This window comes from Talpa occidentalis, unplaced genomic scaffold, assembly GCF_014898055.3.
Source record: "Talpa occidentalis isolate TD23 unplaced genomic scaffold, MPIMG_talOcc4v2.1 talOcc4.17, whole genome shotgun sequence".
Classification (NCBI taxonomy): Eukaryota; Metazoa; Chordata; class Mammalia; order Eulipotyphla; family Talpidae; genus Talpa; species Talpa occidentalis.
The window spans coordinates 1,072,255-1,087,151 of record NW_023601754.1 but is presented as its reverse complement, the minus strand read 5'-3'; the positions used below and the strand labels follow the sequence as shown (position 1 = coordinate 1,087,151).

Here is a 14,897-nt window from a genome sequence, read left to right as displayed (position 1 = left end):
TGGAGGTGGGGAACAGGCTCCCCCACCCCGGCTTTCGTCGTTCTCGCTCCAAATCAGAGCCCGGCCGCCCCGTGAGTCTGCAAGGGCCCCCCGGACCCGCCGCTCGGCAGCAGAGCACAGAGCGGGCTCCCGCCGCAGGCACCGGGGCAGCCCCTCCTCACCCCCCTGCTCCTGCCGCTGGGACCGGAGGCTGCGGGCCGCTCTGGACACCGAGGGCACAGGCCGCGGCGGGCCTGGGTCAGGGCGATCCTGCTGGGCAGCCGCTGCCGGAGCCCCGGGCGCACGTGGGCCGGGGGAGGACGGCGTGAAGGGGCCCCGCAGAGGCCGGGCGGCCAGGGAGCTCTTGCGTGGGCTCATAAAGGGCCTGTGGGTTCCGCGATGCGAGGTCACGTCCTGGGCTGCGCCCCGGGGCAGGCAGGCCTGCAGCCGACCGCTGCGGTGGCCTCAGGGGCGAGGCGGGGGCCACGGGCGGCTCTGGGGGCGCCGAGGGCAGAGGCGAGGCCGTCAGTGAGTGTCCTTTCTCTTGCCGTCCGGGCTCGGCCAGGGCCTGCAGGGTGAGCGGGTCCCCATGACGCCAAGCTCCGGGCAGGCCCCGCCTCCCCGGACCCTGAGACAGGGTGCCCGGGGGGAAGCTTTAGGGGAGTGTCTCCACCCCCCCCCACTTCCTGCACTACGTCACCCCGGCTGCTCCCCTGCCAAGTTGCAGCGAGCAGGGCCGGGCAGGGTCCCGCGGACGCCACTGCTCTCGCCTCCATCCCCTCCCGGCCCCCAGCGGGCAGCCGTGTGCAGGAGAGGGCGCGGCGAGGTCAAGGGCTGCTCTGCCGCTGGCGTCGCGGGCGGCGGGTCGGGGACGGCCGGCCTGGGCATCTCGTCCTCCCCCGGCAGCACCCAGAGCGGGCGGGCGGGAGGGCTCCTGGCTCGTCCAGCCAGCACAGTCCCCTTAGGGGTCGTGGCTGGAGCTGGGGCAGAGGCCCCTCCCCGCCCGCTCTCCCCTGGACGCCCGGGCCCAAGGTCTGCGCTGCTGGCCCTTCCCCGCCCGCTGCGCTGTGACGCCCGGGCCCGGCTCTGCTCTCCGCCCCACTCCTGTCCCCTGCGCTCCACGGGTCTGGGAGGGCCCCGAGCACGACGAGCTTCAACCTGGCCGCTGGGCAGATGCGCGCAGAAGCCCTAACGCCCGGCCGGGGCCATCACCCACCTGGCGCTCCCAGCCCTGGCAGCGAGGCGGGGACACGCCCGCGAACGGCTGTTGACACTGGGGCGCATCCCCAGGACGGAGCCTGGCCAGGCCAGCGCCAGGGCCTCTGCTGGGCGAGGGGCACGCGCGCTCCGGGCAGGGCGGCCGGGGCAGCCCGAGGGGCCCGCCTGGACGCTCCCATGGGCAGGACGATGGGGGACGGAGGCTGCGGAGCCCCCAGCGCCCCCAGGGCCCGGCCTCGTTTCCTCGCGTGCTGGGAATCCAGGAGCGGGGGGTGTTTTGTCAAGACATCTGAAGAAAGTATTTTTACGGCAAACAAGTCAGGCTATTCATGAGCACGGCCTCCGGGGCACTGCCCCCCGCGGTGCCCGGGCGCTGACTCCACGGCCCGCCTCGCCCCGCCTGCCGTGAGGGCGTTCGCTCGGGCACCGCGGCTCTGAAGCTTGTTTTGCTCCCTCTCCCCAGCCGCCGCCGCCGGGGAGCAGGGGACACAGAGCGGGGGGGACGCGGATCGGGGCAGCCACGGACCCCGGCTGCCGATGAGCCCCGGCCTCAGACCTGGGGGCCGGAGGGGGTCCAGGGGCAGGCATGGTGCCCTCCATCCTGCACCCAAGTGCCCGGTGTCTGAGCCAGGAGGTGGGTGCGAGCCTCGGCCCCGGAGGCCCCCGACGCTGCTCGCTCTCCCGCCAGAACCTGCGCGGCCGCCCCTCCAGCTTCAGGCCAGCGCCCCTTGCCCCCCACTCAGGAGTGGACGCAGCACCTGCCCCATGGTCGCCCCCTCCCCTCAGCCAGACTTGCTCGGCTCCTTCCCCTCCTCCCTGGCTCAGCCTGGAGACACAGTTTGCTTCCCGTTCACGCCGGGGTTCTGTGTCCAGCTGCGGCCAGCCGGCTTCAGAGGGCAGGGCTGGGGCACATCTGTGTGTCCAGCGTCTGGAGCGCCACCCGGCAGAGCAGGGTCTGATGCAGGGCCAGTGACATGCTTGTGAGCATGTGTGAGAATGCATGGGCGTGCATGTGCCCTGTGTGTGTGAGCATGTGTGACCTGACGTGCAGCACACGGTGCCCTCGGGCTGATGCCCGCGCCAGCCCGCTCTCCCCCTGCTCACTTAGGCGCTGCCCAGCTCTTTGAAGAGCGGATCATAAACCCCCATTGCCAATGAGAACATGAGCTCGGAGAGGCCACGGGACTTGCTGTCACGCAGCGAGGAGGCAGGTGTGGGGGCTCAGGACACCCACATTCCCATCTGCCCTCTGCTCTGCCACGCCAGCTGGCCCACCGCCCTCTGGGAATGGCCCGCGGGTGTGCCACCGGCTCATGGCACAGGGGTGCCCTGGAGGAGGGCTGCCCTCACCCCACTGTGGCGGGGCCCACGGGGGCCTGCCCACCGCGCTGGCGTCGATGAGAGGCCGGCGAGGCCATATCCTGGAACAGCCACGGCCATTTCCACGTTGGTGGCGACGCGTGGGGCCCATTTCACACGTGACGGTCACTGAGGGCTGGGCGCTCTCGCCGCGTGACCCCGGGCCTTGGTGGCTGGGCCAGCGCCGTGGACTTGCGGAGAGGGTGGCGGTGCTGAGGACCCGGCACCTGCGGAACGCGGCACCCGCAGGCCCAGCCGGCTCTGGCTTGGGCGGACTTGCTCTGTGAACCGATGAATTTCCAGTGGACAGTGGCTGGTCCCGACGCTGTGCCCGGCCTGTGTTACGTGCCCACGGGGACACCCGAGCTGGCCAGACGGTGCTGGCAGGGAGCGAGGGCTGATCGCGGTGCCTGGGCACCCCTGGGTTGTGGCGGTGGAGGGCCAGCCGCAGGGTCCCTCGGGATGGCCAGGCGGCCTCCTTCCGCGGCCCGTGTGGCTGTCTCCGGTGCTGGCGTCTCGTCCCCTGCCGCGTCCTGTGCGTTCTCGGCGCTGCGGGTCCGCGGCTCGCACTGTCCTGGAGGAAGGAGGCCTGGAAGCCAGGCCGAGTGTGGCCCTTCGTCCGGAAGGCTCTGGAACTCCAGAAGTGGCTGAGTGTGCCGAGGCAGGGGTGCTGGCGGGGAGGGACCCTGGGCAGAGCAGAGAGGTTCCAGGTAAATGGGGGCCCTTGGGGGCCCCAGCTCCACAAGAGACTTTTTACAGCTCAGCTCGAGTCACAGCTATGAAAATGAGCTTCACCCTATTTTTTTTTAAGGATGTATTTATTTATGCATACAAGAGCTGGGGTGCAGGCCAGAGATGCGGGGGTGAGAGGATTCACCAGAGACAGAGCGGGGAGCAGGACAGGTGGATCCACTGAAATCCACTGCTGAGGGGAGCAGCGGGGAGACAGGAGAGGTCTGCTGCGCCCTGTGGGCCAGCTCCCCGGGTGGGGATCAAATTCAGGCTGCAGAGGCTGCGGATAGCTTCATAGTGCTGAGACCTAACCCCTTGCACCACCAGGGAGGCCCGAGCTTCACCCCATTTAAAAGTGAGAAGGGGCTCCCCCATTTCCCTCTGTACCCCTGGAGTCCTACCCCCTGGCTGGAACTGTGCGCGGGGGCCATTCTGGGTCACCGGCCGCTGCTGCTGCTCACCACACCGGACTCCTGCAAGCTGAGTGTGGGGCTCTGGGCAGAGGAGCGGGTCAGAGAGGGGTGTGGACGCTTCCGGCCCCGTGGGGAGCTGGGCACAGGCGGGTCCCGGGTGGGCCCTGTCCTCTGGGAACTTGAGACCATAAGGATTTGTTCACTGCCAGGGTCAGCTGCAGCACGGTGGGGGCGCTTCTGGCGATCTGGGACTTGCGTTTCTTGCACATTATCTGACATTTCTGGTTCCCACCGACCAGGCTCTTGGCACCCCCCTCACCCGCACATCCCCCTGCGTCCTTGGCTGAAAGGGGTGCTTGTTTGCGAGGGGCCCTTGTGATCCCAAGTCAGAATCCTCCCAGGTCCGCCCGGGTCAGCCTGGCGCCTGCTCCGTGCGAGCAGGTCAGGACACGGGCCCAAGGGCAGGGGAGACCGCGGGCGGGGCGCAGGCTCTTCTCTCAGCTTCCTCTCCAGTGAGCTGTGCAAAGAAATAAGGCCCATCTCAGAGCGCCTGGGCGAGATCAGAGGCGCAGGAGCGCGCGGGGGCCCGAGCCGGGCATGCGGGGGGCCGGACGTGGCAGCGCCACGGTCATCGTGGGGCTGCGGGTCTGCTCGCTGCCGTCCACCCCGCCCCTCTGGGTCGGCCAGCCCAGCGCAGCAGGGGCCACAGGGCCCAGATCTCGGGGTGACCCGCCCCCGCCTTGCCCGCCTCCCCTCGGCCCCCCCACCCCTGCCGCAGGTGCAGCCTCGGCGTCGGGGCGCCGCGCCCTCTAGCGGAGGGGCCGGGCTCCTGACCCAGGTGTGCGGCAGGTGAAATGAGGTGTTCCGGGGAGGCAGGCGGATCCTCAGGCCTCTGCAGGCGCCGGAGAGAACGCGGTGGGAACTGCAGGCAGCGCCAGGGAGGCGTGCGGGGGGGCCTGTGTTTATGGGGCTCTTTGCTGCGTTGTGCTGAAGGAGCGGACACCCAGGCCGGGGCCGCCCTGCCACAGGGCCTGTCTGCTCGGGACACGGCTCCGACCGGGCGCCGGGGCTGTTCAGCTCCAGAGCCCGCTCCGTGCTCTGACCCCGCGCCCTCAGCAGGGGCTGGACGGCGGCTTCCATTCACAGCCGGCTTAGAGTGCTTGTGTTTAGACGTCTCCACAGACGCTCGGCTCCGCAGCGGAGGGCGGACCTGGAGAGGGAGCGCCTCGTGGGAGTTGGTGGATTCTCAGCGCCTCCGAGGCTCTTCGAGGTTTTCCGAGCTGCTGGGAGGGGGCGGGGTGGCCTGGGAGGGGGCTGTGGTCCCACGTGCTGCCTCTGTTCCCGGCGCGGGGCTGGCTGGACCCTGACAGAAAGCGGCGGTGGCTCCCTGTCCCGGCGGGGTGGGGTGGGGGCACACCTGCGGGGGCAGCTTGATGCTGCGGCTTGCCCAGGAGCTGACTGAGGTGCTGTCACTCTTACTCCGGCCCTGGTTGAGATGTTGGATGCGTCTGCCCAGCGGTGGGTGAGGTCCAGGGTGCAGCTGCCCAGCGGGGGGTGAGGTCCGGGGTGCAGCTGCCCAGCGGGGGGTGAGGGTGGGCAGGCTGGGAGAGGCTCAGGCAGACACACAGGAAGCGGGGCCTGTCGGGGTGCTCATGTGACGGTGTCACCCGGCGGGGAGGGGAGGCGGAGGCAGGCAAGAGGGCCGGGTCCGTTGCGGGACGGACGTGTGCCCGCCCTGAAAGCGTGAGGGAGCGGGTGTGGGCCTCCTGGGTGAGGGGCTCTGTGGGTGATGCAGGTGCCTGCCGGGCAGACGCCCGGGGCCTGAGCCGCTGGATGGGAGGGGCCGGTGAGGTCTGGGGGTCGTGGCCCAGGGAGGGGCCGCGGGGCCTCTGGTGTCTCCCGAGGGTGCGGGCGGCAGGCCCAAGCAGCGCTGACTCGGACCTGGGAGAAAGCGCCGCCTGACTGGGGGGCTTGGAGGAGGCTTTCAAAGTGGGGCCCAGGCAGAGGTCAGGCTGGAGGGAACTCAAGGGGGACGGGGGCTCAGGGACTCCCAGGCCATGCAGAGTCTGCCAGGACCCGTGGGAAGAGCTTCGGGGGCCTGCCGTGCCGCCGAGTGCAGCCTGTGCAGACCCAGCGCCGTAGCCGTGGGGGCAGGGGCTGGCACCCGACCGCCCGGCGCGCCCTCGCGTGAGAACAGCTGTGTGTGCGAGGCCGCGGGGCTTCCTTCCTGCACCCCAGCCACCCCCAAAGCGGCTGCTGCCTCTGGGCACACGAGGCCCGGCCTTGGGGGTGCTCTTGGGGGTGCTGTGCCCCGAGGGGGCAGACCTTGTGGGGTGCAGGAGGGCCTGAGCCTGTTCCCCGCTGCTCCCCGGGTGCTGCGCCCCGAGGACCGGGCTGCAAGGGGCGTGTTTCTAGGATTTCTGAGCAGCGCTGCCCCCGTGGCCCAGAGCAGGCCTGGCACACAGTAGGTGCTTCATAAATACTCAGCAAGTGAGTGGATCCTCTTGGTCCTTCCCGTGAGTCAGGATCCAGGTTCCGCCCATTGTTCTGCCGCTGACCTGGGCGCTTTGGCGCAAGATGAGCAGGCTGAGGCCTCTCCGCCCCCCAGGCGCTCTGCCTCCTCTGCTAGGGAGTAACCTCCCCGCTGACGCGCGGCCTGGAGCCCGCTGGGCCTCGCGGTTGCCACCTCCAGGAGGCCAGGGAGCAGCGGCCCCGCCCGCGCCTCTGCAGGAGCCCGGCTGCCGCCCTAAGGCCTCCCCAGCTGAGCAGAGACCCGCCCCGCCCCCTCAGCCACTCAATGCGGGCTCTGTTTATTCTGGAGGAGCAATTTTCAAGGGGGCTGCAACACTTGTTAAAATGAAGGTAAAGAATGTAAACCACAGCCAGGCTGGTCACCTTCTGCTTCAAAAGCCCCTTGTTCCTGCAGGCGCCCTCCCGCGGGCCTCCCCCGGCCTCCCCCGGCCTCCCCGAGCCCGTGAGCGGGCAGCGCCGCCCTGGGCCGGGGCACGGCTAGGAGAGGGTGGCGGCCGGGAGGCACCTGCCGGGTGCCCGGAGAGAAGGCCCCCAGAGCTGTGTCTGGAGCAGCCCCGCTCCCGCCCAGCAGGGCTGACGGCCTTGGCCCCCGCCACACCGCAGGCCCAGCTGCCATTTCTTCCACCGTTTGCTGCTTCCAGGCAGATCCTTGTTTCTGCCCACGACCCCCTCGCTTCAGCGCCAGGGCAGGCGGCCGCCGGGAGCAGCAGCCTCGAGGTGATCTGGGCCGGCGCCGCCCCGCAGGACATCCAGGGGCCTGGCGCCTTCAGGGAGGCCTTGCCAGCCCCGCCCAGAGACCAGGTTGGCAAAGGGGGAGAACCACGAACTGATCTTTCGATTAAGGAACCTGAGCTTCTTCGGCTCGGCGACTGGTGCCCTCAGCGCCTCTGTGAGGGGCTCGCTGTCCCCGCCTTGGCGTCCGTGTCCACCGAGGCCCCACCTGCGTTGCATGAAACAGCACAGGCGTGTCCGTGGGCGCCAGGTCTGGCCCCAGGAGGTAGTCGCCGTGGCTGCTCTGCAAGCCCCGCTGGGCACCCATGAGCCAGGGCCTCAGGACCGCGCTCTGGAGGGCGAGGGTAAGACGCCACCGTGCCCATCTCAGGCCTGAATACGTGCTCAGGACAATTTACAAGAAAAACCCAAACTCCACAGTGAGCAGAAGCAGAGCGGAGGCGGGCGTGGGCCGGGCACTGGGTGGCCTCTGCGGCAGGCGGGCAGGACACACCAGCAGTGCCCTCCAGAGTCGGGTCCTCCGGAGAAGCAGGTGCGACGGATGAGAGTCGAGGCCCCTCTCGCTGTTACAGGCACCGGCCGGGCGGCTGCGGGGCCCCACCTGCCGCCCCCTGGTGAGAGCAGCCACTGGGTCCCGGGGCCGGCAAGGGAGTCCCGACCAGAGCCGAAGCCTGAGGCGGGCCGGCACCCAGGGCAGGAGGGGTGCGTGTCTCGATGGGGCAGGGGCAGCGCGGCCCCCCTGCTCTCCCCCGGACGGGCTCCCCCGTGCTGACGCTCAGGTCCCCCAGAAGCCCCTCGTACGGCGCCCGTGGGCCCCCCAGCACCAGCGCCAGGTGGCGCTGCACCCCGTCTGCAGCGTGCTCCCAGGAGCACCCTCGTGTCTCAGGGTGGGGAGCCTCCCGCTTGCCAGTGCCCAGGCCATGCCAGGGACGGCTGGGCCACACCCCGGCTCCTTATGGGGGCACTGGCGGCCGCGCCTTGCTGGAAAGGCCAGGCCGTCTCGGTGGGCGCTGGCCTGAGGCTTGGCTGACCCGGCCCCGCTGGGTGGGCTGAGTGGGCCGCCAGGGGCACGTGAGGGTCTGGCAGAGACAAGAGGCCCGGCGGCCCCACCCCCGCCTGAGGCCTCCCCCGGACACTGAGCGAGGGCAGAGCCGCCGCGAGCCGGGCTTAGCAAATGGAGGCAATCTGGGACGTGGGTGGTCCCGCGTCAGCCGGCGTCAGGTAAGGCAGCCGTCACTGCAGCCGGCGTTTGTGCAGCTGCTGGGCGGGCTCAGCCCCTGCCGTCCTTATTCGTCCTGACAGCCGGGACCGCGCCGCACGCCAGCTCCCGCCAGCGCCTGCGGGGACGCCCAGGGCGCCCGGGCAGCCCCCGCCCCCGGCGCCCGAGAGGGAGCTTGTGTTCCACCCTGTGAGGGCTCGCCCACGGCACTAGCGCTCAGGCTCCCGGGGGTAGGGCCCACGAGCACGGGGTGTGGCTGGAGACGTGGGACGTGGGCCAGGGTGGGCATGGATGTTGGGCAGGGGGTGGACATGCCCTCCCTGTGGCCGAGGCTGTCGCTGGCCACCGAGCCGGCATCTGTCAGGTGGCTTGAGGCGTGGCGGCGTTTCAGGGACGGCGGAGAGGGTGGGGGCACGGGCCAGGCCACTGCCCCTGGCAGAGCGCGGCACGGTGCCCATCACATCCCGGCACTGGGAGGCCTGGCGTGTCCGGATGCTAACCAGGCCGTTGAGCCAGTTCCCTGGAGCGAAACTGCCAGATTTCGTGGCTAAAGGCCCAGGGTAGATCGTCACTTCTGGGGTTTCCGTAACAAATGATCACGGACCGGGCAGCTTACAGCAGCAGCAGCAGCAGCACCTCTCCTCCCTCACCCCTGAGGCCCGAGCCTGAGGCCCAGGCGCGACTGCCCCGGCTCTGGGGGGCCCTCCCTCCCTCTCCCCACACCCGCGGCTTCTGGTGCTGCCAAAGTCCTTGGGCTTCCTGGACTCGGGGCTGTGCCCAGCCCACCTGTCCTCACCTGCCCCTCCCTCTGCGCCGGGCTCTGGGCTGCGGCCCCCGCCGGGGGGATCTGCAGAGTGTCTTTGTAGGGGGACGGCTGCCAGCCCTCGTGTCCTAGACGCCTGGACACGCGTCTGCCCATGTGCTGTCTTCCCTCTCCGGGGCCTCTTACCCCAGGAGCGCCGCTTCACGCCTGGCTTCCCACCACCCGCAGCGGGATGCTCGTGCTTGCTCTGACGAGGCAGGTTATTTTTCGGGTCTGGAAATGCTGTTGTCCTTAGTTGATATGATGGTGGCGGCAAAGGAGACAGCTCAGAGAAGGGGAAGTCACGGTGGGCTTTGAAGGATGGATAGGAGCTTTCCAGGGAAGCGTTCTGATGTGAGCCACGTGATGGCCGAGCACGTCCGGCGGCGCTTACGGAGCCTGGCCTGCGTGAAGGTCCCGGCTCGCACCCGCTGCTGCCAAGCCAGGGTGGAAACTCGTCTTCAGTGGTCGCCCCCGCGCTCGGGCACCAGCGGCTGCCTCATCACAGTCCTCCCGAGAGCAGGGGAGCGGGGACTCCCCGCTTTTCAGGCAAGGATTGAAACCCACACGGCAGGTCTCTGGGCGCGTGCTCTGCCCTGCTCCACGGCGCCTCCCGGAACCCCTAGATGCGCCCCTGGGCAAAGCGGGAAACACTCGCGGTGGTTTTGGTTCATCGACAGGAGCTCCCTGGCCCCCAGCGCCACCCGCGCTCTCAACGTCTCTGCAGTGTGAACGAAGGGCTCATGGGGAGCCTGAGGCACAGGGGGGTGGATGGGACGCGTGTGAGAGCGGGACAGGAGCGGAGAGGCGGGGAGAGCTGGGCCCTGGCTCGGGCAGCCGCAGCCCTGCTCGCAGGCTCCGACCGAGGCTGCAGTGGAGGGTGCAGGGAAAGAGCCGGCGCCAGGGGCGCCTCTCGGGCCAGCAGAGGCCAGGCGGGAGGCTCGGCTCGCTGTGCCCGTCGGGGCCCGGTCTCAGCCGGTCGGTCGCCTGGTGGGGCCGCCCCGCCCAGCTCTGCCAGCCTCCCTGCAAGCTCGGGTTCGCACGTGGGCACCTGGCCAGGCTCACGCGCACGTGCACAGGCCGTGATGCCTATCGCCGCCCGAGAGGTCGGGCTCCGTCCAGATCAGATAGCGGCGCGGACTCCAGCGCCCCGGGGAGAGAGGGGGCGGCATGTGAGTTCTATTAGCCAAGACCAACCCCCGATTTATTTTTCCACGCCTGGAAAAAAGAACGCGCCTTAGCCTTGCGACATGCTGCATTTGAGGAAAAGGCACAAAGACTGAAGCCACCCCGACGGACGCGCTGGCCAAGCCCCTCCGCGAGCTCTCCCCGAGGGGACGCAGACCCCAGCGCCCCTCCCCTGGGGTTTTTCTCCCGGTCCACCCTCCCCGCCCGCAGCCCCCTCCCCCGCGCCGCTCTGCAGGGTGCTCGGCATGAGCACCAGCCGTCGGGGAACGGCACGTGTTTGGTAGCAGGAGTCTGCCTGCTGCGGAGGGAGGTCTAAATAGGCTTCTGAAGGCGTGTCTGGGGATGGCCAGGGGACGGAGAAAACGAGGAACAGAGACAAAGACCGCGGGTCGCCCGGCCCCCGACGGGAAGGCTCGCGCCCCGTGAGCCAGCCGGGAGAGACGTTTCAGTTCAGACCACATCGTGTCGCGCTCCAAGTGCTTAGCAAGTGTCTGATGGGAGAGAAGTCGGTCTCGAGAGCTCGCCTGCCTACGCGTTTTCTCCTTTATTTCGACGAGACTCAGCCCCCTTCTCTCGCCCTCCCCTCACCCCCCCATCTGTGATCTTGCATGTGCCCAGCATCCCTGCCCGATCAAAACTGATTCAAAAGAATGAAGCCAGCCATTCACACTTTAGTATAAATAAGTCACAGGGGGCCCCTCTCCCGGGAGTAGCTTTTAAGTTCCTGTAGTTTCAGTGCTTGAAAGAGCAGCCGGGCTGTGGCCGACTCTGTTCCCAGAGCTGCTCCTGCCTGAGATGGATGCAGACGTTTTTCCATTGACACCCCCAGGGCACTTATGCCCGCATGCGTGTGCACACGTGTGTGTTACCCTTCAGGCCTGCAGCGTGGGGCTTCAGTCCCATTCTCCAAGTATCTTCAGGGTGGCCCAGCCCCGGGAAACATTACCTGCCATCCTCGAGGAACAAGCCGAGTCCTTAGCAGGAGAGGGGGCGCGGCCCCCCGACGCCAGGGCCCACACGGGCTCCGCGCCTGCTCCCGGCCAGGCTCTGCGAGGACGCCTGTTTTTTCAGAGCAGTGGGCACCGGCTCAGATGTCTGCTGACACGGCGCCGTGTTCCCCTCCGCTGACTCATCTGGCGGGAGCAGCCCCAGACGCCTACATGTGGCGGCCGCCGCAGCAAATAAAGGCAGGATGGTTTAGGTCCGTGCGTACGAGCAGCAGAGACGCAGCCAGGTCCTCCTTCTGGGTTTTGTTTTTCCATCTCAACACTCCCAGGCTGGCATTCAGGGACCTGGGCGGCCAGGGGCTCCCCTCAGAGGAAGGAGGGCCCAAGTGCCGCCCTGCTGTGTGGCAGGAGGCGAGGTGAGCGCCCCGAGCAGCCTGGTTTTCCGCCACGCCCCAGAGGCAGCCGCCTGAGGCTGGGAGGAGCCAGGAGCGCAGGCCCTCCGCCCGCCGTTCTCACCAGCACAGGAAGGGGTGGCTGTGGGGAGGCGGGTGCATGGCTCACCCTCCCGTCCCCGCATCGCTCACCGGCCGCCTGGCTCTGTGGGACCCCCTGATCCCGCCTCTGTCGGCAGAGACCCGGCCCCGCGGGGTGGTCATGCCCACGTGGTGGCCTCCATCTCGGCCTCTCCCGTCGCTGTTGGGAGGATCGCGCCGCCCGCCCCCGGGACTGTTCAGGCCGTGAGTCATGGCCGGTGAGAAGCTGGGGGCTGGTGCTCCGGCCCCGGGCAGGGTGGTGAAGACCAGCAGCCGGAGGGGCTTCCGCGGGCAGGCCCCGCTGACCCCCGTGGACACGCCGGGCGGCAAGGTGGAGCCCCGGTTTAGCAAAGGCTGGGGCTCTGGGCTGCCTGTCACGTCAGCAAGGCTTGGCCGTTCCCGGCTGCGCTGACGCATCGTCCAGCCCCGGCCCGGGTCCTGGAGGCCAGTCGCGTGGTCCGGTTCCCCGCCCCGGCCCCCGATCGGGACTGTCCCTTGGGCTCCGCCACTGACACCAAACCAGACAGCCCATCGCGAGGCCTCAGCATCAGCGCCCAGACCCGCTCCGCCCTGCAGGCCAGTCCAGGGCGCCGAGCCAGCCCCACGCCCTCGACCTGCGGCGCGGGGCGCTGAGAGAGCCAGGGACAGGGCAGCTCGCGCTCGCCTCCTGCGGGGCACTTTCCAGGCCAAAAAGTCACTTCACGCCTTTTACTCCCCCTTAAAAACGCTGGGCCAGGGGGTCCCCCAGACCCGCGGGGTCACACCAGACACGAGTGCTGGGAACTGACTCGCCAGAGACGGCTTCCTCGCCTGCCGGCCTTGGCGCCGGCGGCCGCAGACACGGAGCTGAGCGCCTTCCCCGAGGCGTCCCAGGCTGGGCGGAGCGAGGGGCAGGAGAGGCAAGGGTCTGTGGGCCCAGGGCCCCGGAGACAGCAGAGGCCCCGGCGGAGCCCGTGCCGCCCCCCGCAGCGGCGGCCCAGGCGCAGCCCCCGCCCCCGCCCCGGCTCTGTACAAGGAACGTGCATCGGCCTCGTCGTCGTCACGGTTCAGGGTTAAGGTACCGACTCCTCTTCCGCGCTCCAGAAGCCTTGACCCTCGCCTCCACGCATCCCCGACTCGCCCGGAGGCTCGGCTGGGCGCGGGCACGGAGGGGCGCCAGTCCAGAGGGGAGCCCCAGGGGCCGGGCCAGGCGTGAGCAAGCGCCTCCCGCGGGACAGCCCTGGCCGAGCCCAGCTGCCTCCTGGGAGGCGCCCCAGGTGTCCCCCGGAGCCCTCGCCGCCAGGATGCGTCTGGAAGAGGCCGCTGGCGTGGAGAGGTGCTCCCGGGGCGGGGGTGTGAGCACCGCCCCTCGAGGCCACCCTGAAGTCAAACCGCTATCCCGCCCTCCCCCTCCCTCCACTTAGAAGGAGCCTCAGCTGGCCGCTGCGTCCCGGCCCACGGGCGAGAGCGGGCAGCCGACACCCTGTGCCCACGCGCTGGGGCCTTCTGCGCTTCCTGTAAGAGCCTCGCCCGGGCCTCTCCACACACCCCACCCTAGCACAGCCAGCCCCTCCCCCAGGCCGGGCCCAGAGGGCATCAGGTGGGCGCCCCAGGGCCCACTGCAGTCTGCCAGGCCTCTGGGTGGGGGGGCGGGTGCCGGTGCCCCCGGGGCTGGGTGGGGATAGGTCTGTGCTGGCCACGGCTCTGCCTTCCAGCCGGGAGGGGCAGGGGCCTGGGGCCTGCTTCCGGACTCGAGTGTGGCTCAGAAGGCGCCCACCATTTAAAGTCGGGGCCCAAAAACAGTGCGGGAGCCCCCAGGGCAGGTGCCCTGGCCCCACATGCCCGGCGCGGGAGCGTAGTGCCCGGCCTGCCTCCCGGGAGGACCTGGCCCGCCTCACGACCACCCAGGGTCTTAGAGTGTTCCCTGCCCACGGCCGGGCTGGAAGACAAGCCAAGTCGTTTTGAGGGTGCGCACTCGTTGATCCACTGGACAAGACAGGAGGGGGGCACTGCGGCCGGCGTTTGGGTTCTGGAAAGTCTCCGGGCGCGCTGGCTGAGCGCCCCCATGCAGCGGGTGCAGGGACACCAGGCGGGAGGGACTGGACATGCCGGGGGCTGGGTTGAGGTCACGGCGCACCCAAAGGTGCCTCCTGGGCTGAGGGTGTCCAGGCCGCGCCCACCCGCCGACTGTGCCTGGGGCGCGCCCAGCCTGCCCGGGGCAGATGCGGCGGGGGAGGGCCTGTCCGCCCTCCCCGCTGCGGGCACCAGCTCCTGGGCCGTAACCTGTGTCCGCCCTCCCGACACTCCCCCGGGCGGGACCCGGGAAGCCTCCGAGGGTCTCATCCGGGACATCCTCCTGGTGGCCACCTCGGGAACTTCAGCCCGAGTGGGGGTGGGCAGAGGCAGCTCCCCCCCCACCCCGGCCGCCCCCCGCCCCAGGCTTTTATTAATGCCGCGCGCTCTGAACTTCGCCCGGTGAGCCCGCCAACAAGACAAAGATTCAAAACCCCTGGCCGTTGAAAACTTGCTCATTAAAAAAAAAATCCTGCTAACAAAGATGACGGCAGAGAAGCCGGAGCCCAGATGAGCCCCAGCCCCGCCGGGATGCGCCGCGCCCTCCCCTCGGGAAGGCACCTGTTCAAGCCGCTTCGCGCGGTTCCCGTCGCCGTCGTCCCCGGCAGAATCGCTGTTATCCTTGTGCTCACATTTCCCGGCGCCCCTCCGCGCGGCACATGTGGCTGCCACATTGTCCCAGAGCCGGCAGCGCCAGGCCCGAGCGGGCGCGGGGCACGCGGCCTGACAGGTCGGGGGCGCTTCTCTGCCAGCGGCCTCGCCCGGTGCATGGCGGGCCTGCCCGCTGCCCCTCCCGCGTCCCCGCCGCACCCCCTCCAGCCTGGGGGGCTCGGGGAGAGGGGGAGGTGGGTGGGTGCTCTGGAGACCTGCTTGGAGGGGGGCCCTCCCAGGGTTCCCGCTGGGCCAGCGGGCTGAGGGGGTCCTGCGGGGGTGGGCCAGGAGCCTCGTGCTGGGGGATGAGGGAGCCTCTCTGGGAAGGCGGGTGTCCCAGACCATCTTCGGGGTTAGGACCCCAGGGTCCAGCTGGCTCCGGGAGGCTGGGGAGACCCTCTAACCCGCTCTGCACTCCAGCCCAGGGAGGCCAGTAAGAGGCAAGTCGGGTGCTTGGGGGCCAGGTCCTGCTCCCAGCTCTGTGACTCGCCGTAGCTGGTGCCTCAGTTTCCACGAGTGAGCACGGAGAGGCACCGGCAG

General features: G+C 69.6%; 1 protein-coding gene across 1 annotated transcript in view; it reads right to left on the bottom strand.

Moving 5' to 3' along the window:
- LOC119250295 (collagen alpha-1(I) chain-like) overlaps positions 1-14,897 on the bottom strand; it is a 31,019-nt gene that overhangs the window by 1,368 nt on the left and 14,754 nt on the right. The window contains exons 8-12 of the mRNA XM_037518050.1: positions 13,532-13,619; positions 12,465-12,528; positions 11,741-12,321; positions 8,531-8,704; positions 2,975-3,130 (exon numbers count right to left, since the gene is read on the bottom strand). Of these exons, the coding sequence (XP_037373947.1) occupies positions 2,975-3,130; positions 8,531-8,704; positions 11,741-12,321; positions 12,465-12,528; positions 13,532-13,619 (1,063 nt within the window). The remainder of the gene's footprint in view (positions 1-2,974; positions 3,131-8,530; positions 8,705-11,740; positions 12,322-12,464; positions 12,529-13,531; positions 13,620-14,897) is intronic.